Source organism: Pelobates fuscus, chromosome 1, assembly GCF_036172605.1.
Source record: "Pelobates fuscus isolate aPelFus1 chromosome 1, aPelFus1.pri, whole genome shotgun sequence".
NCBI lineage: Eukaryota > Metazoa > Chordata > Amphibia > Anura > Pelobatidae > Pelobates > Pelobates fuscus.
Genome location: NC_086317.1, coordinates 411052393 through 411077329, shown reverse-complemented (window position 1 = coordinate 411077329; position 24937 = coordinate 411052393). Strand labels below are relative to the sequence as shown.

At 42.8% G+C, this 24937-nt stretch overlaps 1 protein-coding gene across 1 annotated transcript in view; it reads left to right on the top strand.

Moving 5' to 3' along the window:
- The window catches only part of NCKAP1L (NCK associated protein 1 like), a 168798-nt gene that overhangs the window by 47745 nt on the left and 96116 nt on the right, over nt 1–24937 (top strand). The window contains exons 17-23 of the mRNA XM_063428368.1: nt 1945–2077; nt 10364–10483; nt 12202–12341; nt 13238–13369; nt 17721–17939; nt 18502–18638; nt 22634–22731. Coding sequence (XP_063284438.1) covers nt 1945–2077; nt 10364–10483; nt 12202–12341; nt 13238–13369; nt 17721–17939; nt 18502–18638; nt 22634–22731 — 979 coding nt within the window. The remainder of the gene's footprint in view (nt 1–1944; nt 2078–10363; nt 10484–12201; nt 12342–13237; nt 13370–17720; nt 17940–18501; nt 18639–22633; nt 22732–24937) is intronic.

The window sequence follows — 24937 nt, the reverse complement described above, 5'->3', positions numbered from 1 at the left end:
GAATTAATGAATGTGCTACTGACAGTAAATCTCTTGCAAGCATCTTCGTAATTTAAAAACTGGGAGGTTAGATCGCTTGATCAAGATGCCAGCTGGGTGAAAGGCCACCCCCTCATCTGCCACCTTCAACATGATCTCTTGAATGATCTTCCAGAACAAGACTATCAATGGGTAGTCCCAGAAGATATGCTAAAGAGATCCAAAGCCATCCCTACACCTCAGAAACCTCCAGGAAAAACTTGTGGATTTTCTAAATCGTACCAATGGGTTAGAATCTTATAGTTTGTCTCCTGGTATTTCGCACACTTGGAGCTAAGATGTGTGAATGCTGCCATTTTGTTCTATTCCGAATCTGTAAAAGGCAACTAAAGGCTTTTCCTCCCACAGAGACTGGAACCTGAAAGATGAGGTCTTCTCCCAGGATGACAACAGTTGGTATAAGGTAGAAATACTTCATTGCAGTTATTCTGCCCTGGAGCAGATGTCCTCCAGAAGAAATAGTGCCCTGTGAAGTTGCAGTTGATGAGCTACTGAAGTGAAGAAGTGGTGGAGCTGATGGTAGCAGAAGGAGTCCATTACTGTGGGAGTCTTCCCTAGGAATTCCAAAGCATGTCAGTCCATGCTGGTCGGGAACAACTGATTGCCCGTAGCTGGGTACACCGGTCAACCTGTGGTCGTAAGAGAAAACTTAAAACGGATCTGCATCCACAACCTCAACATAGCTCTTATGAACGTGTGTTCACGGATCACTCCTCCTGAAGCGTCATTCGGCAGAAATACTGCTGCTGGATTATACAAAAATTAAAATGATTCAATGTTGAAATAAAACCACAAATAAATAGCCAGCAAATTTAAGTAAACCATTCTTCGCTGTGTGTATCTGTAGACGTACTGTCAATAGGTAAATAGTGTCTGTTTTTCTCCACCTATGCTCTACAACAACCTTTGCAAATTAAACTTCAGCTCTGCATTACGACAACCAGAGAGCTAAATGAGATAAGAATAGCTTGGAACATACCACACTATTTAGTACTTGCTAGCATATATTTAATTAGTGTAACTTTAATTACAGTGTAATGCCTGTATACAAATGTAATTTTTACAATATTTACAATATCCTTAATTGTACGTGATCATTTTCATCTAATTTGTCACACCTACTCTATGTGATAAGATGACATTGTCTATGTGCCAATATTTCACATCCTATTTGAAATATTGCTGTAAGAGAGATATCAATAATCTCTAAAATCTTTTGCGGTTACTTTATTTTGTATTATTTCTGCAATGAAAGAGGTACAAATGAATAAATAAAAAAGGAAGACAATTTCTTATTTTCTAAGTAACGCTGAACTGCAATTTGTATTCCTTGTCAATATCATTCTTATCGCATTATTATTTATATTTTCAAATGTGCACATAGCTAGCCTACTTTTTATTTCTTCTTTATTATATAATACTGACATAGTTATTATGGATGTGAAGGCTCATAAAATATGTATTGGTAAAATCTATTACTTGTGAACGCAAGGTAATGTTAAAAAATCCACTTAGAATGAAATATGTATAATGAAATATAAACGTAAGAATATTCTCTAAGCCAACAGTATAAAGTTTACATAAGAGCTGTAACTTATGATTTCAAGTCATCTTCATTCAGTGTAATTTAATCGTCATCTTCTGGGTTTGTAGAAGACTCCTAAGTAAAAGCACCAACATGTGAAGCCTCAAGGAACATCAGAACTCTTCATTAAGATTCTAATCTATTTAATGCCTTTCTCCGTGTCCTGAGTGAACAATGCTATGATATTATTTAAATCATCTCTCCATAATTGATTCTTCAAGTTTCTGTTGGACTACAGTTCTCAGAATTAAGACTTCTATAAAGTCATGATGGTCTCTAATTTCATTAAAATCTTTTTTTTTTTTTTATGTGTGTTTTAGCTTTCATGTGCGAATTTTTGAGAAGACATTCTTATCAACAATGGAGGAGCCTTCCGCTCTACGTTATTCCATTGCATTTCCAATTATATGTTCTCACTTCTCAAGTTGCTCTCATGATATGTGTCCAGAGGAGGTGAGGAATAGGTTATCATGAAAGTGTTAATGATATATTGGTAATAATGTTATTTAAAAGGTAACTGTCACTGATTTACTTATCTCTATATGTATTTGTGAGGTGTAAAAAATAAAATTAAATGTATAAGTCCACACCTCTTTATCCTGAACCAGGTGTCACTATCTTAGCTCCCTGTCAATCATAATAGACATTTCAGCTCCCTGTCAATCATAATAGACATCTTAGCTCCCTGTCAATCATAATAGTCATCTTAGCTCCCTGTCAACCAAGCTCTGTCCTTTGCACCTGGCAGTCAGCTTAGAGAAAGCATAAAGCAAAGAGAATATATTAAAACAACATTTCTAAGGTGCTATATCTTTAATATAAGTGTAAGGGAAAATGAAGCATATCATAAAAAGGTTATACATGATTTCCAAAGTTTTATCCACAGTGTAAAAGGGATAGCCTCTTTAAACCACATAATGTATTTCTGTATTGTCCAAACACATCACTTCTAAAACATTTTTAAATAGTATAGAATAGTATTGCCTTTTTAATAAAATTATAAGGAAAAGCAAATTAATGCTGATGAGAAGTGTAAAATGCCGATGTAAAACAAACACATAACAAGGAGCCTTTCACTGCGGGTAGCAATGTGAGCGATGGTCGAGGACTGAAGCAGCCTTCAAATAATAGTGGGAAATATATAGGCTTTCTTTTATTTATATAAAATACTTTATATCTATAAAGCTACTTGCCATTTCTTCTTATTTCTTCCTTATTTTAAGTTATATTTTTTGAATAGATGCGAAGTTTGTCCTACATTTTATTTCTCTAAATGACTAGCTATCGAACAGTTAAAAAGAGACATATGCCATGATTAACACAATGATTCTCTATTGGGTAAGATGGGACTTTACAGTAATTCTCCTGTAGAATGTTTAAGATAAAACAGAAGTGCAACAAACTCTCATTGCCTATATGACCATAATGATTATCCTTATGATAACATGCCAGATTTTTAAAAATCTCAGTTTTGCATATGTGTTTTTTTAAAACTTTTTTTCCCTAATGTTCCCTTTTATTTCAGATTATATGGGGTTCAGTCTTGCAGTTATTGTCACTTGTATGACACCAGCATGCTGTGTATGATGCCATCTGTGCCTATTTTGCGTAGAATTGATATTAGCCAGCCTGGAACTTTGTTCTGGTCTGGCTTATGATGGCAGCTAAGTGATTCAACTCTCAATGTGCAAAAGCTAAACACTTGTGTGTAGGTAGCGGTTACGTGTGGTGCGACACAATGCATCACCCCCATTCAAACCCTTAACCCAATCAAAACTAGGAAACATATATGTGTGGTATAAAAAGGCCACAGCTTTTATTTATAATTTATCAAACATATTTATAAAACCAACCATAAATAAAACAAGGTATAAACATTATTTAACTTGAACTAGTCCTTGCCAACCGTACCACCAACCCTCTAGGGTACACGCCCTACCGAGGCATCAGCCCTCCCCCCTCGTCCATGATACCTGGCCTTCACCTTGGCCTTCCAATACCACATGCCAACCCCTGGCCACCATTCCTGGCACAGAGGGCACGCGCAAATACCCAAACCTTTCCCGAGGTTAGGGGAGGGGGCCCGACCCAGCATCCTTCTTTTTCTTGTACTCCTCTTCCCAATTGGTTCGGCAAGGACCATACCCGCCGGCTGTGACCAGATATTGAACACCTACAGAGAAAGGAAACAAAAACAGCAAAAACGGGGAGGGAGGGAGGGAGATTGTCACCTTGCCGTTATTTTAAGATGGCTGAGGTGAAGGGGACAAAATGTCCGTTATTTATACAACCCCACCCAAACCCTTAACCTAAATGCCACACCCATTTTACACCCACACCCACCACACCCACACATGCCTCCTATCCGGCTAGCTTTCAGCCCGCCTCCTCTGGGCCTTGTGTGTAGGTAGCGGTTACGTGTGGTGCGACACAATGCATCACCCCCATTCAAACCCTTAACCCAATCAAAACTAGGAAACATATATGTGTGGTATAAAAAGGCCACAGCTTTTATTTATAATTTATCAAACATATTTATAAAACCAACCATAAATAAAACAAGGTATAAACATTATTTAACTTGAACTAGTCCTTGCCAACCGTACCACCAACCCTCTAGGGTACACGCCCTACCGAGGCATCAGCCCTCCCCCCTCGTCCATGATACCTGGCCTTCACCTTGGCCTTCCAATACCACATGCCAACCCCTGGCCACCATTCCTGGCACAGAGGGCACGCGCAAATACCCAAACCTTTCCCGAGGTTAGGGGAGGGGGCCCGACCCAGCATCCTTCTTTTTCTTGTACTCCTCTTCCCAATTGGTTCGGCAAGGACCATACCCGCCACTAGCCCCGCTGCATTTACGCCTAAATCAGCGGGCCGACCCCCAAGCAACGCCATGGCCTGCTCCAACGCATCCTGCAGCTCTAGGTTAAACAAGTCCAAACCGACATCAGTGAGATGGACCCCATCCGGGCGGAAAAAGATAGCCGCCTCCCGCTCAAAAGTACGGTGTCGAACTGCCAAGCCCCCGATACCTAGCACAAACTTGGAAACCCGCTTATTAATCTTTATGCGACAGCGCTCCATAGCACCCTGATCGCGTGCGCACTTCCAACAGTTCCTGGAAACTATTCCTGACCATATTAAGCAAATTTTTGGAAAAAGTACTCGCAAGCGCGCCAAGTCTCGCCTGATCAGCTCCCCTAAGCCCCACGCGGGCAGCGAACCTAAATCGTTCCCTCCCAGATGCACCACCAAGATATCCGGGATTCCTAATAACGTGGATAACTGCACGACCTCAGGCAACAGCTGACCCCATTTCATGCCCCGGAACCCGAACCACCGGACCTCCGCCAGCTCCCGAGGTATTCCAAGCCTTGTCCCACCCGGGCGAACCCCAGCCCGCAGGTGGGCCCAGTAGATGTAGGAATGACCGATTATCCAGATCCGTCGGCCGGGCCCTGTGGAGAAAACACAAGGGGAATACCGATCAGCCGAGTGGGCCTAACATAGGACCGAAACCTCCCCGATTCCCATCTACCAATCCTTTGAATGGCCTGGTCCGAGAAACCTAAACGAGAGGCTTCCGTAGCGGCCCCAATCCGAAAAGAGTGACCCCCAAAGTCTGTGCTCGAAATACCCAGATGTTCGAGTGCCAGACGGAAAACCCGGAGAAATTGGAAGCGAGAAAGAAAAGACCCATCCCCATGGATTAACAATGGGCCTACAACATCCGGGCGACACCGAAGATTGAAAGATTGAAGATTGAAAAGCTGCGACGGGACAGACAGCCGAGCCGGGAATGGCGCGAAGGGACACCCATGCCCCCCTACCAAAAATGTCAGTTTTCGACTTTCGCACCAAAAAACGCACCGTATCATCCACGACCGACACATCATGGAACAACAAGCCGCCTGGAATCCGCTTGCTAGGGCTCACAAGTTCCCCAATCCGCAGAGCACCAAAGAAGGCGAAAGAGAAAGCCACCCGAAACAAACGCGCTTCGAAATCGGACAAACAGACCCTGGATAAGACCGACGCGATACCAAGTAGCAGTGCGCCAGAAACCGGTCTCCTGGAATCCCGAGGCTGCGGACCTCTACGCCAGCCACGCATAGCGAGCCGGACCATGAAATCTTTGGTCACATCCGGCACGCGAGTCAGGTTGAACCAGAAGCTCAGACCTGATAGCTTCCCTGCTACCGTGGCTGGGGAACAACCACTGGCCTCCCAAAACCAGAGCAACCGTAAAACCCCCTGAACCCTCTCCGCAGATGAAGAAAACCCACCTTGGTCCTGCTCCAGAGCGACCCAGTCACCCCATGCCTTACCGTACCGGGCCCAAGTAGCATCCGACACTGAAGACCGAATCCATTCCCTTATTCGCTCAGGCCAAGGGACCATAGCTCTCTGGGACAGGGAAGGCCCATCGTATCTGCTTCGGGCGCGATCTGACGAAACACCTGCCATTGGAAACGAGAAAGGGCGTCAGCCGTGGTATTCTCTACACCGGGAATATGCACAGCGCGACATGTAACGTTCAAAGACAGGCAACGCAGAACCAAGCTCCGCAGGAGCCTGACCACCGGAGGAGAGGAGGCTGTCAACCGATTAATGGCCTGGACAACGCCCAAATTGTCACAGTGGAACACGACACGCCTGTCCTTGATCTCCTGCCCCCAAAGATGGAGAGCCACCACAATGGGAAAAAGCTCCAAGAACGCCATGTTCTTGGTCAGGCCCGAGTCGAACCACGATCTTGGCCAAGGTTCTGCGCACCATTGTTTTCCCATGATAGCCCCAAAACCCGACGAACCCGCGGCATCCGTAAACAGGTGCAGCACTGAGTTTGCTACCTCGGGCTGCTGCCAGTAAGACCTACCATTGTACTCTTCCAGAAAAACCGCCCAAACCGCTAAATCCTCCCTGAGCGGTTTGGTCAGGCGGACGAAGTGGAACGGCTTCAGTATCCCTGACGTGGCAGCCGCCAGGCGTCGGTTAAATACTCTACCCATGGGCATAATCCGACAGGCAAAGTTTAATTTGCCCAACAAGGACTGAAGTCGTTGCAGCGTGATCTTCCGCAAGGAGCTCGCCTCCTGGACCACCCCACGTAGATCAGCCAACTTGTCCAACGGAAGCCGACATTCCCCGACGACCGAATCAATCTCGATCCCGAGGAAGCACAAGCACGTGGAAGGGCCAATCGTTTTGTCAGGTGCCAGCGGCACGCCGAACATACAGGCCACATCCGACACTGCTTGTAAGATCTGGGAGCATATCGGGGAATGCGCGGGGCCCACACACAGAAAGTCATCTAAGTAGTGAAGCAGGGAATCGTAACCGGACTCCATTCTCACTACCCATTCTAGAAAAGAGCTGAAGCATTCAAAATAAAAACAGGATATTGCACAACCCATGGGGAGACACATATCCACGTAATAATGACCTTCAAATGCACATCCCAAGAGATGATGACACTCTGGGTGAACTGGTAGGAGGCGAAAAGCAGACTCGATATCAGTTTTTGCCATGAGTGCCCCGGGGCCAGCGGCCCTGACTATGCCCACAGCAGCGTCAAAGGACGCATAGGAAACGCGGCATAATTCAGCTGCAATGTCATCGTTTACCGAGCACCCATGAGGGTGCGACAGGTGATGAATCAGCCGGAACTTTCCCGGTTCCCGTTTGGGCACCACGCCCAACGGTGAAACCCTTAGATCGGGGAGTGGCGAATCCCGAAATGGGCCCGCCATTCGGCCCAGCGCCACTTCCTTCGCCAGTTTTTCCCTGACCACCCCTGGATATTCAGAAACAGATCTCAGGTTTCTGCAAAAACCGGAGACCTGCCGAGGCCGGTGAGGGATCCAAAACCCCTGCCCAAATCCCTCCAGCAATAAGGCAGCCGCCTTCTTATTCTTATAACGATTTAGCCATGGGCGCATCGCGTCGACGTCCACCGGCGTCTTCGCTCTTAGCGCCCACGGAGTCCCCTTTGTCGCCAGTTTTGGCTCGTTTGAAGCATTTTGAAGCGGGGTGGGACCCACCGCACCCCGAACACTCATGCTTGAAGCGACAACTAGACCCGAATTTGCATTGGCCATCGTTATATTGCCAACAGCAGCCTGTTTTACGTTGCCCGGCCGACGCTGCGGTTGAAGAACCCGCGCCGGCCCCCCCAAGAAAGGACGACAGGCCCCCTTGATGTGAGGCTGGGCGGGTCATGATAGCTAACCACAAGCCAATGTCCATTTGATCCCAGCCCATGGAAGGCCGAACCGCTAAACGTTGGCGGAACTGCTCATCATAGCGCCACCACCCTAAACCGCCGTACACCCGACAAGCGGTCCATATGACGTCCTGGTAGCAGAATAGGGAAGAACATTTGGCGGGAGTCTTCTCACCTATCACGCTGGCTAAGATCGAAAAGGCTCGGATCCAGTTTCCGAAAGTTTTCGGAATCTTCCGGTACCGAAACTTTTCTTTGTCCTTTTCGGACTCTTTAGCGTCAGCGTCAACCCGGGGAAGATCTTCCATAGGGAGGAGGGAAAAAATTTCAACAAATTCCCCCTTGTCTATTTTGGCGCGCAATTCCGGCGTGAGATGGAGGCCCAGAGGACCTGACCAGCACATGTACGCCGCACCGTGCGCAGCCGGAGCAACCCCCAAACCCGAGAGAGCAGCGGCGTCCCCGGCCGTGCCCACTGCAGTTTCCGGCGTCACCGGCAGTAACGCCGAGGTTGAGGGGATGGGGGCCTGTGTCATATTAGCGGGCATTGGCGCCGCGACTGCAGAAGGATCAGACCCTGCGGAACCTGCCCAACCCGCCCGAAGTTGGTTATCTAACGCCACCGGGGGGGAAGCCCCGGGGCGATAACCCCGCTCAAGGGTTAGCAAAACCTGCTTCATAGCCTGGAGTACAGAACCCAATTCTTGCACTTCCCCTGCGCCAGCGCCCCCCAAACCCGACCCCGTTATACCGGAGTACTCACCTGCAGGAGCTGAATTGGCAGGTAGTAGCGGGACTTCAACATGCCCACCAGGCTGCAACGGCCCCAAGGGAACTGCGACCGCAGGAAGCACTGCACCAGTCACAGCATCAGGGAACCGACTTGTCAGCCGACCAGGGGTGACCTGTGAAGACAGGACAGGTGAAAAAGAACCCTGCCCACCCAACCCAGTTAACTGGGGACCCGCAGAAGTGGTAAAGACTGTGTGTGAAACTGGCATGGCAGAAAGAGCCCCAGAGGGGGCAGCATGGACCGTGGGTAATGGCGGGGCAGATGCAGAGGGCATCAGACCCATAGGGAGGGGGCCAAGGGGGGTAGGATGGGCAGGAGATAGTGTTGGGAGAGCTTGATGGGCGGCTGAGGATGAGGAGAATGCAGGATGAACGGATGAGGTTGATGGGAGTGCATGCTGTCCGGCTGAGGATGATGGGAGTGCATGCTGGCCGGATGAAGCTGATGGAAGTGCCTGTTGAACGGATGAGGCTGATGGGAGTGTGGTAGTGGCCGGGCCAGGGGAGACAGAGCGGGGAGGATGAGAAGGGGGGGGGGGATGTGCCCACGAGTAGCCGGACCTGGCTCCATACCCCGACCCCCCGAACCCCCCAACCCCCTACTGGTTGCCCTGCCGCCTCGCGGCCTACTCACCACTCCTGAAGAAGAGCCGGCCGCCGACCTCACTTGCTCGCGCTCCGCCTGGGATCCACCATGAGCCGAGCGCCTGTCAGGTGCTCGGGTTGTCGCCATCGTTGTGCTGGAAAGTGATCTCGCGGACGACCTCCTGGAGGCCCGCGAGATCACAGGAGCAGGAACCGGCGCGGAATGGCCATCACCTCCCCGAGAAGCGGCAGCCGCACGGGTAGCTCTAGACCGCCTCGGGGAGGAGGCGACAGGCTGCACTGACACGCTGCCGCCCGCGGCCGCGGGGGACCTGGCGCGCGGGCCGGCAACGGGGCTCCTGCTCCTACTCCTCACCCGACCCTCCCGCGAGGGGCTATAACGGGTAGGAGGACGCGCCCGGTGGCGCGGAGTACCCTGGCTGCCGACAGAGGGAGCAGCTACCAGGGAGGCACCCTGCAGCCTTACCAGCTGGGCCTGCAGGTGCCGGCCACCGTCCTGGAGGGCCTCAGCCCGAAGAGCAGCAAGGATTCCGTCAATATCCATGCTTCTGGCCGTGGGGTAAGCAAAAGTAACACAATGATAGGAAACAGGGGGAGAGATTGTCACCTTGCCGTTATTTTAAGATGGCTGAGGTGAAGGGGACAAAATGTCCGTTATTTATACAACCCCACCCAAACCCTTAACCTAAATGCCACACCCATTTTACACCCACACCCACCACACCCACACATGCCTCCTATCCGGCTAGCTTTCAGCCCGCCTCCTCTGGGCCTGAACGTACAGACTCCTTGCCCTATAACCACTTCAAATCAATGATGTAGTCATGGGGTTTGAAGTAACTCTTTAAAACCAATTTGGACCAAAAGGCAAAAAAGTAGGAAAACCCCCCAAAACAAAACAAACCACAAAAGCGTTGCCAAGAAACATTACTAAACTATTCATGGTATATCAAGACTGAACACTATTTTTGTCCTGGTGTTTTTTTTTTAGTTTTTTTTTACTGCTGGAGAGTTGTGGGTTGCCTAAACTAGGAATTCACTTTATTATTCCCTTAGTTAATAATTAAAATTGACTCATTGAAGCAATGATTTACATGTTTTGTTTTCAGTACCCGCATTTGAAAAACTGTGGTCTAGGTCTGTGCAACAATTTTTTGGATGAAATCAGCAAGCATGCCAGTGGCTGTGTCATGGACATGTGTGCGGAGCAGAGCAGCCTGAGTGAGAAGGTATTGTACACATCAGGGTGTTCATTATATGTCTGTGTCTCTGTCTCTTATCCAGCACAATGGCATGGTTAATAGGACATTCATATTATATATATTGTTGGTAAGTATTTAGCAAGTTTCAGCCATGCCCACATGTCATCCTGGGCGAGGACATACTTCAGGGCAACTTTTTCAGTATGTTATTTGTGCAGGAAAAGCAATGCTTTATATGATATTCCTTTCCTGAGTTTAGTGCTGCACTCTAATTTAAAACTGGTTGTTTAACCCCTTAAGGACACAACTTCTGAAATAAAAAGGAATCATGACGGAATATTTCCGTCATGTGTCCTTAACCCCTTAAGGACCAAACTTCTGGAATAAAAGGGGATCATGACATGTCACACATGTCATGTGTCGTTAAGGGGTTAAGGGGTTAAGTTACACTGATGAGAAGGACACTAATTATCACCTAACTATGTCTATAGCAGGTTAGTATTTGTAATATGGGAAAGAAAATCTTTTTATTATCAGATGTCACACTTGGTCTAATACACAAACGTTTCCTTTAATTACGGAGTAAAGTCATGCATTGTGTTTTCCATCATTAATTTAATGCAAATTGGTTTTCATTTCACGGTTTGAAGATATTTTATGATTATAATTACTATCTGATTTCCCAAATTGTTCGCACGAATCACATTTTTGTAATATTCAAAAAGCATTATGACGTCTGCAACTATTTGAAGTTTATACATTCTTGGATACTATTTTACAAATCATAAGATATGGATTTTTTAAATCTTTTGCACCAATTTGTTAATAGAAAATAATAATGTAGGTATATGCAGTATTGGTACACCTCAGGTGCAGGAGAGTGCCACAGAGTGGCAATAAGCCATTAGTATATCTGTCGCATTCAAGAGAAAGCAGTGATCTAACTATAAACTGCTGTTATGACTTACAGGTTTATTTACTAAAGTGAGAATTCAAGGTGAATTTAAAATTTAAGGTCAAAACAGCTGAGCTGGATCAATTCACTAAGTAATTCTTTTGGAGCTCTACTCTGGCTTTAAATGTAAAATTTTAATGACATTCACTACACTAGTCATTGCTCCAACTAACCTTGTAAGTTGCAAGATAATGCAGTCATTTTGTTCTAAAAGATCAGTATATGTCATTTCCAGGGAGAGTGTAGTAATTTAGCTGAAAATGGTAATTGTCACGGCTCCTGATGAGTGGACGCATGTGACCGCACCCGATCGGTGTGGTCACTCAGTTGACCCCATACACTCACCAAAGAAACAGCGAATCACGGCCAGATCATGATTCCTAAGGACATTGGCTGCTGCAATTCCGCTGTCTTTTGTAGCCTCCGGGGTACGGGTTCACGCGGACGTGCGTGCGTTGTCAAGTCATCTGCGAGCACGCATGTTTTGGAACCACATGATCCCTGCCTACCAGTTTATTATTTGTCTGTGTTTGACTTAATTCTGCGTGTTGGCCCACTGTATTGTCCTGACAGTCATGTGCAAGTGGATGCAGTAATTTCGCTATATACCATTAGCAAGACTCAATTGGGGGAGCGTGCAGTAATTTAGATATAAACTACAAGTATATCCTGGGTGCAGATAATCTTTTTATAAATCATTCGTATATATTAGGAACAGTAAGAAATATTATAGTTATGACAATCAGGTGAATGAATATGTCTGTTATTTTATTGTGTCTGTGTTTTTCAGCTGCTCCCAAAGCATTGCGCTGCAACAATAAGCAAAGCCAGAAACAAGAAACTGAAAAAACCGCCACCAAAGAAAGGTGAACCAGAAAGGGAAAAACCCGGAGCTGAGAGTCAGAGGAAAGACCGCAGTGTGACTACAACGTGAGTTCAGCTATTATCACTGTTATTATTATTATTAATATGACACCAACATGTTCTGCAGCACTATATGATGGGTATTAAAAAGACAACAAATAAATGTCACAAACGTTAAGGTAATATCAAAGTCTAGATCAAAATTAGACCATAATCTATAGGACGAAGTGCATAAGAGAGGTAAACAACAAGTGTTAGGACTATTAACCATGTTAGTGAGTTTTCTATATAAAAAAAAGTGGGAGTGGAAGTAGAGTGACAAGGCGCTTGTAAGCGTTTGGGTTCCTGTGGTCACTATGTATAGCGTGAGAAAAGTAGAGGGTCCAGGTCAACATTCATTTCATTTATCATTTATCTATCTACCATTGTATCTATCATTTCTAGACTTTTATTTTTTGGTCTTGTAAAAACCTCTGCCGTGCCATTTCCCTCTCATCTGACTTTGCATCCTATTGTACCATGTTCATTTGCCACTTCTGCCACTTTTTAGTGGTTTGAGTGTTCATTTGATAAACATACATTCGATATGACTATTGAATGGTAGAACCCCGTAATCACTAAACTTGTGACATTGGCCAACACATTCCAGTTGTATCTAATAAACTTGGCATGTGATAACTAACATGCTCTCTACCAGCTCAGTACCAGATATTGTAATCATCTTGTCCCTGGCACACTTGCTGAGATAATGGCTCAGAAAAGTGTTGTTGCTTTAATTGTTTTTGGAAATAAAATAATCATTTTCTTTTCGTTTGTGACTTTGGACTTCAAAATGGCCTTCACAGAATCTTATTATTTAACTGAATCGATTGCGTAAAAGTGAATTTTGAAAAACTAAAATAAATGCTTTATCGGTTCATGATGTAATTGTTTGTTATAAATTGTTTTTCCATTTTTCACAGTATGGACAAGATACATCTGACACTGTGTGAACTCTCCATGGCTTTAAACCATATCAAAAGTATAACAGTGTTTGAACATGTGGTCACACCGGCAGAATACCTCAGCTCCCACTTAGAGGTCAAACTCGGCCGGTATGTATAATATCAAATGCAAACAGAGCTTTATCAAGGCAAAAACATTGGCTATTGTGGGGCACAGTGATAAAGGACAAATCACCATGGAAACCAAAGGAATGGCTCTCAACAATTTGCACCCAGAATAGCACCTGCTATGCCTTGATATATGTAGTCCTATCTATAATAGAAAACTATGTGGCTGAGGGATCCAAACTGGAACATCGTGTTCTGTTTCCTCATACTTGCCTATTCCAAGGAGGGAGTTCTGATGATGAAGAACTTCCCTTTAACCGATTGGGTCTCTAACTATTGCTCCTTTAGTTATTTCTGCCACATCTGTGATGGAATTATATGATACATTCACTGGACATGAATTACAGTTCTTACTCATATTAGATATTGTAACGGTAGAAGAGAACAAAAACACAATCTTAGAAGAACTCGTTGTACTGACTTCAGAATGTAATCGTGTTGATGTGCCAACTTGTTTTGGGTGGACTCTAGTAAAGGTGCCCTAGTTAGATCCTATTGATCCCATATTATACGGAATCATTCACTCTCGGGATTATTTACTAGATTGAAAATTAAACATGAATTCAAAATGAATTTCAAATTTAAAGTCGAAATAGTCAAACTGGGAAAAATATAGTGAGTTAGACTTCTACTTCAGCTTCTCCATATAGTGAGTTAGACTTCTACTTTTGACCTTACATTTGAAATTCACTTTTGAAAATAACCTTATGTGAGTTGATCACTGCCAGAGAGCCCAACAGAATGCATGCTTCACACTGAAACATGGCGAGGCCCAGCATAGAATAAAACGCCGTACATTTTGTTTTATCCTCATTCTGAATTATTTTGCTTTTGACATTGACTTCTATAAAAAAAGACAGTTATAAAAAATAGTTTACTGGCCCTTTGAAGAATGAGTATGAATGTTTTATTCACAGATCAATGAATGCTTTAAGCAAGTAGCCTTTATATTAAAAAATACTCTTTAAGAATCAAACAAAAAGGCACATTCCCTGACCTAGTATTTTTTCTTGTTGTTGTTTTAAATAGATCTAATTAAGAGTATGTATTTCTAAGGACTGTGCAACTAGAAATCAGGGATTGGCAACCTTCGGCACTCCAGATGTTGTGGACTACATCCCCCATAATACTCTTACACACATAATGCAGGCAAAGCATCGTGGGAGGTGTAGTCCAAAACATCTGCAGTGCCAAAAGTTGCCTATGCCTTATACTAGATGTTTCTCTGCCAGACTTTACAAGACTAGTCTTTACAATCTGTATTTTATTATTATATGCAGCCACATATTGCACATTTTCCCTGTAACAATGTCTCACAATCATTTAAAAATCTCTTTTTAATGTATTGCATTAACACAAGGAGACTGGGAAACGGCCCCGGGCAGCTTCAGCGATTATACATCAGCCTTGACTTCAGACAGTTATATTTGAAACTGTCTGTAAAGGGTATTTAAATTGAAGTAGCAAGAACTTGTACCGCTGATTTTATGGGTGACGAGGATGCCATGAAGATTGATGTTACTTGCTGCAATCGTTACAAGCGTGTTGCAGTTTTACTTGAAATCGTATTCTTCCACACTCTTATGGAGAACAAGATGCTTCTTTTGCATCATAAAACTTTGGCATTTTCTTTGATTTGTGCACACTGGCCATCATTTTTATGAGTCATAGATTATTTATAAATCTCTGACATATTCCACAGCACTGAATCGCAAATAAGACAATGAAATAAACTTCTGTAACTTGAGTATTTAAAATATCTAATTTAGCTACATGCTGTGTTTTATACTACAGGGCACATTTACTACAAGTTTTTCCCAAATCACCATCTTACCTATTTCTAAATTGACCATGACTAATATTCTAAATGTGAAAGCAGTGTTTATAGAGAGGGCTTTAGGCAGGTGCTTACCTTGGAACCACTGTGCCCCAGTAGAAGAATTAAAGAAACCCCATCTTTGTTGCTCCCCCCCCTACGCAGTACACCTGAGTTGGATGTGTGTGGTGGTTGAGTGTGTTTGTGGTGGTTGGTTGATGTAACATGTATATGTGAGTTTGGCTAAGTGGGATTTTCTGGGCTGCCTGAATTGGATTGTTGTGGAGATGTCAGAGTGTGAGTGTGTATGGAGATGTCTGAGTGTGATTGAGTGTGAGCGTAGTGTATCTCATATTAGCATTAAAACAGATTTTTACTCTTACTGGACCCTGGTAGTTTAGTCAGGAGTATGTCCTACATATATACACAAACATATTTATTTTGCTAATGAATATGCACACAGACAAACTAACTAACAATCCCACTGACACACAGGAAAGCTTACACGCACACAGGCAAGCTTGCACACATACTGGCAAGCTCACATGCACATAAGAAAGTTAAGACGAACACAAGCAAGCTCATTGACAAACAGGTAAGCTCACACACAAGGCAATAGCAGGTTTCACATGTTATCAGAAGTTTATTAGTAGCTGGTAGAGGATCCCCTTGATAGGCAGAAGTCCATGGCCTGGTCGCAATAGTGACTGTTATAACCCTGGTGGTTCCACCACTGGCTTTAAGGGCCGGATCAGGATTTAACAGAAATGACATTGGAACTATTGTCACATAAACACCTTTAGCTTTAAAGAACACTACATGAACACAAACATGTATTCCTGAACTTATAGTGTTAAAACCACCATTTAGGTGGCTTGCCCCCCCCCCTTACCTTTCTTAAAAGTTATTAAAACATACCTTATTTCCAGCGACAATGTTAGCCCCACCCTGATCCACCTTCATGCTGACATTCCCCTTTGGGAAAGCATTGGATTGGCTGAAATCGACAAGGAAGCGGGACTCTGTGCAGCACTGCCCCAGGGAGCACCTCTAGTAGCCATCTGAGTAGTGACTACTGGAGGTGTCACTAGGGGGCAATGTAAACACTGCCTTTACCCTGAAAAGGCAGTGTTTACATGAAAATTCCTGCAGGAACTGATTATACTTACCAGAACAACTGCATTAAGTTGTAGTTGTTCTGGTGACTATAGTGTTCCTTTACTGGTGCAATTTTCGGTGCATAGAACATGCTCCTGCAGTCTCACTGTTTTAATCTCTGCCATTTAAGAATTACATTATTTTGTTTATACAGACATAGTCACACCTCGCTGTATGTGACTTGCACAGCCTGCCTAAACACTTCCTGTAAATAGTGATGTAACCATATGATTGAAAATGAAACCATTTGTATTTTCATGCAGACTGTGTCAGTCACAACTAGTGAAGGGGGCTTCATGGACAGAAACAAAATGATTTCACTCCTAAATGGCAGAGATTTAAGCAGTACAGCTGTTTCTTTAAGCTAAAGTAGTTTTAATGCCTATAGTATCCCTTTAATTTAACAGCAAAATCTGAAGCAGCCCTTAGGACATGTAATTTGCTCCCTTTACTTATGGACATGTAATCAATTAATTGTGACCACTTTAAGAGAGGGTATATATACCCAGTCCGGGGATAGTAGAACTTGGTCTTGAGAAAGTCCTCTAGTAAGGACGAAACGCGTAGACAGTCTTCCCGTTATTCTGCGCTGTACCTTCTTTCCGGTCCTTCATTTGCTGTCCGGCTGTGATTTGTGGTAGCTGTCGTGATTGGATCGCTCACTCGTCCACGTCTCATGTCTAAGGGTTTGGCGTGCTCCCCTCACCTCACTCGGCAGTCGGGCGAACAGGGTAAGCGGCTCTGGCTGATCCCCAGGGTATTTATATAATATTTTCTACTCTGGGTTATCACCATTGCTACCACCCCCCCTTAGCCCAGACCCAGTAGCCTGGTTGGTTTATGAGCTCCCCCTGACAGGGACAGTGCAGGAGCTGGGGGACTGTTTATCTTTCTTTTTATTTTTTATATATATTTTTTTATATGTGCACAATTTTTTCACCAGGAGCCATTTTACCAGTGTTTAGGAGGCCCCACACTGTGTTTATATTTTTTCCTAAACACCTGCTCTGGACTGTTTGTGTTGCCGGTGTATATACACTTTTGCAGTATTGATTTGATGCTATTACATTGTGTCTATGTTCAATAAATAAGGTTTTATACTTTTGACACACGGCAATATTATTAATGCTACTCACTTATTAATTTATATTAACCCGGTGTTGCTACCAGGTCATATTTTTTTTATTATTTGATATATTGATTGAGATACAGTGCTTCAGTGGTCACTATTTTATTGTATTTTATTTTAGGAGCGCTCACATACCATTTTGTATTTTTTATATAAAATCTGAAGCAGATACAAAATAACTTGTTCTTCTAACGTTTGGATGCTATTTCTAACTGGGCCATGTATTTCAGGGCATTGGTCAGTATGCTGAACTGGAATCCAACGACGAGAGAGATTCAACGACCCTCGGAGGTTCTACAAGGGATGCGTTCTTACCTCTGCGCTCTACAGTCCATTGGGCACATGATAAATATTGATGTGACGAGGATCATACGTAGCACTTTACTGCAACAGACACAATCAACTGATATAAACGGGGAACACACCATGACTTCATTATATACAAATTGGTAAGGGGCTTTTATTACATCATTTTAATTCTTTGAACACTCCTGTTAGTATAAAGTTGATATGCCTGCGTATAGAATCCCTATGTTAGCACTCTATTTCTGAGTATGAATTTGAACAGTCTGCCAAAGATCTGTGAATGTCTGTCTCTCTTTGTTTAATCCTGTGTCTCTTAGCTCCCTCATGTTTCCTACATCATTCCTCTTTCTGTCAGCCCCCTCTCCCAATGACAACCCCATTATTTAGCTCAGATCCTCTGTTTCTCACCCACCACATCCTATTAGCTGCACCATAACCATCACAGAACCATATATTGTCAGAAATACTTTTAACTTTCGCACAGTCACATTACCTTCCAGCTAACCATAACTACTTTCTCATCCCCGTAATTTCATGCCCATTTCTGCATGCTGCCACTTTTTTCCCCTGATTAGGTTCACACGTTCATGTTCCAGGCCACCATCCTATGGCCAAGACCAGTCTTAGCTTCATTTACATGATTTTTTTTTTTTGTGGAAACAAACTAAGTTATCATTAATGAATGATATGTCCTCTGTCTCATAGGTATCTAGAATGTCTTCTTCGTCAAGCCAGCACTGGGTTAATTGTGTATTCTCCAACAATGAGAACCTTTGTCGATCTACCAAGAGAAATGAGTGGAGAGCAGGGACTAAATGCTGAGGAATATTCAGATGTTTTAGGTGTGGTAAGGAGTTATAATGGTAAAAGATAACATATAATATGGGTCAACACCATATAAAATACTGCTGAGAGCTAGTAGTGCAATAATTAATATTGTTGAAGTATTGATAATGTGACAGGAATATAACAAGCCTAAAGTCAAATCAGCAGCATTAACATAATGTACGAAAAATGTACATAAACTTATTACATTCTAATGTACAGTCAGTAACTCATCTTGGACGTGCCTCTCTTTGAACTCGAGTCTGCTGATTAAAAGGGAATATTATTTTATGGATACAATGATTAGGTACCCATTGGGTCTTAAAGGGACACTATAGTAACCAGAACCACCACAGCTTAATGTAGGGGTTCTGGTGTCTTTAGCCTGTCCCTACAAACTGAGTACAAAAAGGTGTTTATATTGCTGCCTAGGAACACCTCTAGCGGTAGTCAGTCAGACAGTCATTAGAGGTGCTTCCTGTGTCAGCACTGGTGTTCAGTGTCTCTATGAAAGGATGCTGATTGGTGCAGTGTGGTGTTTTGCCACGCATGTGCAATAGCTTTCAGAGCATTGTATTAGCTGACATAATGAAGACTGATGATCTCAGCCATTGAGTTGGGGGTCAGGCAGGCCCACCTGTAGCGAGACTGGCACGGCATGGGAAAAAATGTGAGCAAAATCACATTTTCAATGAGATCTCACAGGGCCAGGGACCTAAATAGTCAGTTAAACACAATAGTAACATGTATTCCTGACATTCCTTTAAATTTGCATGTAGTTTCTGTAGCAAATTCAAACAAATTGGGCAAAGAGTGCATATATTTTTGTACAGTAATTTTGCACTTCTTCCACCATGGTAAATACAAAAGTACAAAAATAAGGACTATTTTCAACAGGATACATTATAACTTTATGCCTAGCCATGATGATAGGGAGATATAGTAAAGTATTTAAATTCATTTTAGGAATGTAGCAGATTTGCCAGATGTACAGTACATACTGATTTTGATGAGCACACTAATTTTACATTCTGGTTACTCTACTTCCTTTAATTAGGTAAAAAATTAGCAAAATACATACAGTCATTAACTTCTGTCTAGAATAACAAGGATATATCTACAATTAACCCTTGACGTCATAAAAGCATGAAACACATTGTTTCGGAAGACAAAATTAGGTTATAAAACCCTCAACAGACAGAAAGAGCATTAACTTTTTTGTAGGATACAGCAGTGCATTGTGCGGCAGTGTCCTCCCCCTAGAGTTTGTTGCCATAGCAACCATTGGAACTTATTATACATACTGAAAATTCAGTTTGGCTGAACCATTTTTTCAGAACTAAAACATTTTTCGGAATGGCCAAATTTCGACTCTTATCTAAGTCCGGCTCAGCAGAATTTTGGTACTGAAAAAATTGATCTGGGAAATGAATGAAACCAAAAGGGAATGCACATGATACAATCAGTGTACTGCAAAATACCCTGTTTCCTTGAAAACAGGACATCCCCCGAAAATAAGCCCTAGCACATTTTCGGTAGATGCTCGTAATATAAGCCCTACTTCGAAACTATGCCCTAGTCGCTAGTCTGGGATAGATTTACCGGATTACGTTAGCGATTAAACTAATCTTTTTTTCGGGGAAGTTTCCCCAAACATAGATTCGCGGGATTCCATTCGCAAGTAAGCTAATCTATGTTTGGGAAAGTTTCCCCGAACATAGATTCATGGGATTCGATGCCCTAGTGAATTCCCCTGAACATAGACTTACTTTCTAACACATGCTTCCTAACGTTTTTGCCTGAAATAAGACATCCCCGAAATAAGCTCTAGTGTATTTTTCGGGGAAAAATGAATATAAGACCTGGTCTTATTTTCGGGGAAAGGTGGTATATACATAATATATCATAGGGTCATGGTCCCTCCATTTGGTTCACAGATTAAGTGAGAAAAGGTAAGCAATAGAGAGAAAAAGATATATAAATATAGTGTGACAAACGCTCCTTGCCATGTACGTTTGCCACAGACTCTTGGAGGAGTGTAGAAGCCGGCCTCCTGCCCACCGACTATGGTCTAGGTCTGGGACACCGATTGGGAGTTACTCTGCCCAGCCGCGATTAACAGCTTTCCGTGGGTGCCCCTGGTTCATGCAAATAGAACCGAACGCTGGTACTCTGGCGGCCGTTCGCATGAACCAAACCCACGAACAGTCCCAGTGGTACTTAGCCGCGACTAATTTTGAACTAATTTTGTCATGGATTCCCGGTCACCTCAGCGGGACCTAGCCGCGAATGTTATAGAACTGTTTTCGGCATGAGGTGTTCGTGCGGGTCTCGGACAACTTGGTACGCGGTTTTGAACAACGTTGAAATCCATCAGGAAGGAGCTTTTTGAAGGGAAGGGGCCTGAGACTAATGGGAGCAAATGCTACCTAAGAAACAGGAGAAACACCCCGTATTGCAGTTACAGGAGCTCCTGTAAGTTGACCAGCAAAAGCACCAAATGCCCTGGAACTATTTTGGGCATAGGACTACGTGTGCGGCCGGTCAGAACTTTAACACGGTGGCGTTTTCTCTACACTGCATGGATCTGAGCACTATTTGGATAACTTGGGCGCTCAGATCAGGGCTATTTAGAGATGTATTGTTTGTGGGGTTATTATATATTTTTATGATGTTTTGGGGTATTTTTATGTTTTTATATTTTTTTGGTTTTGCCTCTCTGTTCCTGGGAGATTATTAGCTTACCGGTCTTTAACGCAATTATCTCCCAGGCCCAAAGATTCCTGGGAGTGGCTTGTGGTGAAGACAATGGAGACCCCCTCCTGGGATCTGTGTATAAAAAGGCTGTGTTTGGATGCATTAAACCAATTGTACTCCCTGAACTATGTGTCGTCTAGTTGCTGTCACACCCCTTACACGAATGTAACCCTCTCACACCAATGTCACCCCCTTACACTAATGTCACCCCCCTCTTACTCTGTCTCACCCCTTACTCTAATGTAACCCTCTCACACTCCCCTGGGAGGGGAAGGACTATAATCACTGCTTAGCACCTTGTTGTAGCTCGTGGAGGATTCGGCAGGAAAGTCCTTGTAAGGACTAGAGTTCCCAGGACTGTGTGTCGTCCAGGCCCTGGGAGGGAATGCAGCTAGTCCCCTATCCTGTTCCAGGCTCCAGGAGGACCATGGTCAAGCCACGGTGACTGGGGTGCTGAGGTTTTTCCCTGTTCCAGCTAGGAAGTGGTCCTTGGCGGAGGTACCTAGCCGGGGTACTGGGAGCTCCGCTACATATAGGTTTGTTTGTTTTTACTGCTCCTCCTTTTTTATGCCTCTAATGGTCACGTTTTACTTGATCTGTGCATAAAATCAACATGTAACTGTTTCTTAGCCATCAGTCATGTTTTTTCTCCTCAATCGTGTCTTTTTTTGACTCCATGGGTAGAATTCAGAATCACAAACCAAAATGAACACGCTTGGTAATTTGTGTGTTTTGCTGGTTTTGTGATTCGCCTACATATCACCTTGAAGTTTGGAAACTAGACCGATCACCCATTCGGCTCTAATTCCGACTTGTTGCTGTTTGGACCAAAACTATTCTCTTGGCCTAGCGAACAGTAAGTTCTACTGTTTTACAGAATTAATACATTTCAAAGCTAATTTAACAATGGCAACCTTTAACTCATGTTCCCACTATTAATATGCAAAAGGTATTTGATGTGTGATATAATTACATTCTGGTGATACAGCTACAAATAGAAAGATACCGTTGGCTTGCAGATTTCATGCCTCCTGTGGTGGCAGGATATTAGCCACTGCCCTCCACCATCGAGGTCCTTGATAAAAAAAATAGATACAAGTTATAATAAAAGGGGAAATACACAAGTTAATGAACCAACTAACTTTTTTAAGTGTGTAATTAAATAGATGAATAGTGAACACATTGAATATAAAGTAGTAATTAGCTTATTCTTTGGACCATTTACATACTCATTGCCTTTTATTTTCTTTTGCAGAGATGAAAGCTTTGGCAGAACTGCTTGGCCCATACGGAATAAAGTTTCTGAGCGAGAACCTCATGTGGCATGTGACCTCGCAAGTTGTTGAGTTGAAGGTAATCTATTTATATTCTGATTCATCACTAAAACCTCTGATTTATTACTTGTGTGTTTATTCTGTGCATCTCACGATTGCAATACTTTTATTGAGCTGCCTTGTGTCTATGAATTTAATTGCTGTAATTTGTAATCTTCCTCTGTCTATGAGTGTGTGTCTATGTATGAGCCTGAATGTGTGTATTTGCCTTTATGAATAGCAGTGTGCCCAGACTGTGAGGCATGTGTATGTTTTGTTCATATATACACCTATACATTTAAAGAGACAGTCTAGGTCCCAAAATCAATGGTTATGATGAATAGGTGCTGTCCCTTTTATGGCAATGTTTACATTTGTATGAAACCACGCCTCTTGTGGGTGTAAATTTGAGGAACTTCCTCCTTAAAACATCCAAAAATCAATTTCTGCACATGTAGCGAACGCATGATAACGAGTAGATTCAATGATTCACCTTGTGAAGCATTGGATCGGCTGAGTGTAGCGATTGCAAGGCATGTGACTGGATTAAAATCATCACAATGATTGATGATCTCACAGTTGGAGCAAATGCTTATAGGATTATAGAAGACTGTCCCAATACTAGGTTACAGGTAAGTTAACTGTTTTTTTTTTTTTTTTTACATTTACAAAGAGAGATACAAAAATACAAATAAAGAACGGAACTACCGAACATAAAAAATGAACTAGTGGTTAAACTCTGCCATGGTAGGATGTTTATAATGTATATCTGTTATATATTCAGTTTTAAAAGCACTGTAATACAAGTACTGAAACAAACAATAAAAACGAAATATTTTTTTTTTTTTAAAAAGAACTATTGCTTTAATGACAATTATGTTAGAATACGAATATCATCACACTGAACTTGTGAATGTCTGTCAGGCAAAAGGCTTCAATGGTGAATATTCTGTGTCTAACTGACAAATGAAATGCAAATACAGACATTCATATGGATAGTGTATGGTTTGAATTATTGTATCTTACAGGCAAGCTCAATAGTTTAGAAATACTAATTGAAAATAATGCTTTGAATTTTTTTTTCTATTCAATTCAGATAATTATTATTGACTGCATTTCTTTACTCTTGTCCCTTTGTATGTAAATATAAATAAATGATATGCGTTAACTTCTGTATTCCGTGCCAGATATCCAACACCTGTTCAAAAAAATTGAGCAAATATATAAAATGCATAAATCAAAATAGCTACAGACAATGAAAAGGTGAGTTGCTCCAACAGTTGAAAAATATTTAAAACAAGACAATAGAGTCAGGATCAAAAATGTGTATTCCTGACCCTATAGTGTTAAAAGCACATTTTAGTCCCCCAGCCTGCCTTTCCCCTCCTAAAACAAAAGAAAACGCACCTTTATTCCAGCACCACACTTGGCTGAGATCATCAAAACGGATGATCTCCGCTAATCCAATTCTTTCCCATAGGAAAGCATTGGGAGGCTAATGCACACGCACGGCAAAACGCCATGATGGCCAATCAGCATCTCCTCATAGAGATGCATTGAATCAATGCATCTCTATGGGGAAAGTTCAGCGACTCCATGCAAAGCGTGGAGACGCTGAATGCCAGGAAGCACCTCTAGTGACACCGTCCGAGTGGCTGCTACTAGTGGTTTTACTAGGCAGCAATGTAAACACTGCCTTTTCACTAAAAAGGTTGTGTTTACAGAAATAAAAAACTGCAGGGACTGACTATACTCACAAGAACAACTATATTAAGCTGTAGCTGTTCTGGTTACTATAGTGTATCTAACTGAGGATTTTTAATGTATTCTAAAATCATTTTGCACAGCAAATAGAAATAAATAGCTAAACTAAAAAGCAATTTAATTCACTGCACTACTTTTAAAGCTACTGCAATTCATTATATTGTTCTTCTCTTATATGTGACTTTGGCATTTGAGGTGCATTTTCCATGCTCTGTCATTCATTATTGATGTGATCATTATGGTTGTTTTTCTTCTTCAAGATTTTCTTGAAGTTAAAAGTCTTGAAAATAGCTTTATTGTCACTTAGAGCTATGTCTTCAAGGTATGAATTGAAGATCAATAAATATTATGATTTTTCTTCATAAGAAAACTGGTAGATCAATACAGTGTTGCAATTTTCCTAGTTCTTGCAATGACAGATCAATGGCAACTTGCAATTTATTCAAAGAAGGAATGACAGATCAATATAGACATTGCTTTTT